This window comes from Morone saxatilis, unplaced genomic scaffold, assembly GCF_004916995.1.
Source record: "Morone saxatilis isolate NCDOM2014 unplaced genomic scaffold, NCSU_SB_2.0 Contig15, whole genome shotgun sequence".
Lineage (NCBI taxonomy): Eukaryota > Metazoa > Chordata > Actinopteri > Moronidae > Morone > Morone saxatilis.
Genome location: NW_023339707.1, coordinates 2028309 through 2032118, shown reverse-complemented (window position 1 = coordinate 2032118; position 3810 = coordinate 2028309). Strand labels below are relative to the sequence as shown.

At 37.7% G+C, this 3810-nt stretch overlaps 1 protein-coding gene across 1 annotated transcript in view; it reads left to right on the top strand.

Annotated features, from left to right (window-relative positions):
- plch2a (phospholipase C, eta 2a) overlaps positions 1-3810 on the top strand; it is a 66186-nt gene that overhangs the window by 33286 nt on the left and 29090 nt on the right. Inside the window, exon 7 of the mRNA XM_035657482.1 lies at positions 242-445. Coding sequence (XP_035513375.1) covers positions 242-445 — 204 coding nt within the window. The remainder of the gene's footprint in view (positions 1-241; positions 446-3810) is intronic.

Here is a 3810-nt window from a genome sequence, read left to right as displayed (position 1 = left end):
AACACTTCAGAAAGGTTGACAAACCGTATTGTTTATGTTTATAGAGATTAACATCTCAATAAATCAATAATTCTGGGTAAAACTTGAGTCTCTCTGAAGAATGGCTAATTTATAGAATCACTGTGCAGTATGAATTCATCAAACACATTCACTCTGATTCCCAGTGGACAACGTGTCAAGCAACACTTCAGAAAGGTTGACAAACTGTATTGTTTATTTAACCTGTTTTACTTTCCTCCAGGTTTTACAAATTATATGCGCAGCCCAGCAGGGGACATTTTCAACCCAGAACACTACAACGTGATCCAGGACATGAACCAGCCGCTGTGCAACTACTTCATCGCTTCCTCGCACAACACCTACCTGATGGGTGACCAGCTGATGTCACAGTCAAGGGTGGACATGTACGCCTGGGTGCTGCAGGCCGGCTGTCGCTGTGTAGAAGGTCAGTATGGACATGTGGAACATACACCATGTAGACATGTACACATACATACCTAGGCACAGTTTAATACACGGTTAAAAAATAATATCATTGTTTGGAAGCAGTGCTGTTTTCATTCATATGCATAACTCAATGTGCAAAACTGAAGTAAGGAATTCTACCAGATAAGACAAATAATCAGCTCTAACTACGTTAGGGATTCGGAGTGCCTTATTGAAATTTTTTAGGTGGGTTGTTTGGTGGGGAATGAAAGTCTTACTTAAAAAAAAAAGATATGTACTTCACTCAGTATTACTGTACCTGAACAATGAATATTCTACTGGGCTGAAGGAAGGACAGAAAACACGGACGGCTGCGATACAGCTGCATGAACAGCAGCAGCTGAAGTAAAAACAACACAGTAGAAATAGGTAATTATTCAGCAAATATCAACAAAATCAATGGCTCCCAACCTCATTTAGTAAAGTGGCGACCCCTCACTGAGTGATATATTTTATAAATATGTCATATTATATTCAATGCATAACAATAACAATACAGGACAACTGATAAATTGTACAATGAACACAAACAGTGAACCCAGTAACTGCAGGAAGGTTGTGTAAAATGAGAGATTTGGATCAATTCTGTGCAGATTATTCCCTGTAAATATTAATCAGAGATGAGTTTTCCTGAAAATTTCTTTTTAACAATTATACACACTTAATAGACTTAATTTAATTTAGCTTACTTGAACAAAATGCTGAGATACAGGCCTGCTGTGTATATTTTGTTTACATTTTCTTATACCCCTTGAAATCAAGAAGGCCCACTGATGCCTTGTGCAGTTTTGGCAACCCCTAGTTGTTGTCCCTATCACTGAACTAAATAAATCACAGATTGTTCTGCATGCACAATGATCTTGTATTTTGGGGGGTTAATAGTTTGTGTCCATAGACTCTGACTGTCACTGTCACAGAATACAGTGTCACACTGACGGTAGGTTATGAGGAATTTAATAACATAAGTTCTTACTTCAACATGGTGGACGGTAGGTAGATATGTAAGCAGGGACTTGTCACACCTCCCTTTGTTGTAAGTACCTTTGCGCAAATATTGCATTTGGCAGTTGTTTGGTCGACTTTGGAGAAGGGTATCCACTCTTATTCAGCTATCAGAACCCATCCCTACTGCATATGTGCATAAAATCATAGAACATGCCCCCTGGAGGGTATGATCCCGCTTATAAGTAGTCACGTGCCAACAAAATGATAAATATCTTTTTCTTTACTTACAATACAATTTTGTCCTATTGTGCTTTGTTGTTGTAGTACATTTAGTTTGTCCACAACACCTTCACTCTACCCATCTGAAAAATCCTCTGCTTTGTCCTCTCTTCAACCAAATTCTCGCAAATATCAAAACATTTATAAATTACATTTGTGTGGTTCTTATTCGACTGTTTCATAAAAAAAGAAGTAACAAGAACACTCTTCAGTTAAGCTGCGGACTGTCTCATTGTTGCTATTGTTACCTACAGTGTAGCTTAATACTGGCACAATAATGGCACATTGATTTAGAACAGCAAACAAAATAATGAAGCCCTGCCAACCAATCACAAGTCAGTGTTCATAGTGTATGGCATTTGTTTCTCCATGACACCTGCTCTCTGTAAACTTAGAAGACAGAAGGATAACCTGTAGCTATACTGCATCATGTTTATTCTCATCTGTCTGTAGTTGCTATGCTGTAAATTCCTACAGTATTCTATAGAAACTATCCATCAACTCCAGAAGCAAATCATAATAATATTCGTTTAAAAGTACGTTTCAGGGGGAAAAACTAGTTTTTTAAATGTTTCTTCCTTGTGCAAGTGTAGCATTTATATCAGACTTCAATGTGAAGACAGTGGAGCTGTCGGAACAAAGCTGCCACGTGTGACACACACACCAGACACAATAACCCATGTCCAGTAGACATCAGAGGTAATTGTTTCAGCCTGCCTCTCTCTGCTACACCACACACAAATGTCACCACCCACTCCACTGCTGCCTCTGCCTGAGGGGGCCAGCGGAAATCAAAGTGGACTGAGATCCATGCTAGTGTCTTGTAAACAGACATGCATGCTCTGATGAAGGTCAACTGCACCAAATGAAGGATAAAGCTGCGTGCTTGGATCTGATTTAATTCAACCAGCTGAATAATGTTTTAGAACATAAAATCATTTTTACTACAGTATGTAGTGTGTTGTATTTTTCTGTCAGTTATACTATGCTGAGAAACTATAAGTGCATTTTCTGCATTTTGTTCCTCTGCTTAATAGTATATATTAGAAAATACTCATTAAAGGTCCCATATTTTATGTTTTATTTGAAGTTTTGTTTTGATGTGAACAAGATATATTTGTGTTTTTAAGGGCTAAAAACCATCTCAATATAGTCATCTCCTCACTCTTGCTTCTCTCTAGAACTCTAGTAAGAATAGGGTGTTTTTATGTTGCATTTTGTCTCATTAATAATAACTGTGCCTCTCTTATGATGGCTGATAGTTTTCTGAGCAATGGACGGGGGCATGGCTCAGACATTACAACCTTACAGAGGTTTAAAGGGCCAGTGTGTAGGATTAAGTGGCATCTAGCGGTGAAGCTGCAGCCCTCCAAGCGTATAGGAGTGGCTGCAAAACCTGAAAAAAAAAACAGGATCCACCCTACTTTTTGATCCAGCAATTTAATAATCTGTGAGTGAGTAAAAGACAAGGCATTCCTCTTGACAAAAATATAAAAACAAACAACTATAAACAAAATAGACAAACATGATGCAAACATGCTAAAGGTTAAAGATAAAAGTGCTCTAGACTCTAAAAATCTGAATCAATAAAAAACACTAGAATAAATAAAGTAAAAATGCAGGTAAAAACAAGAAAAACTCTGTGGCATGTTATTTGTTGATCTGAATGATAGCTGCTGGAACAAAGCTTATTTTCATGCTGCTTTGTTTTACATCTTGAGACCATAAATTTATGATTTTGGACTATATAAGTAAACTTTGACTTGGCTAACCTAAATGTTTTCTTTAATTTAATAGTTCTAACATTATCTCCATCATATACCTCCTCCCTTTTAAAGATGTACCACAGAAACATTTACTCACAGTGCATTAGTGGCGGATTAATCCACATTTGTCGCTCTAGTGAGTATTTGAATCAGCAGGACGGTGTGTGTGTGGGATTATTCAAAATAACCTACAGTGTGTACATTCATGGTGATGAAGGAGCATGTAAGCCAGAGCAACAGTGTGGCTCGTGGATGTGTTGTTGGACAAAAATGGAGCTCTATGGCAAAGAAAAAAATACACCCATCAGCAATAACATTGTGAGCACTGACAGGT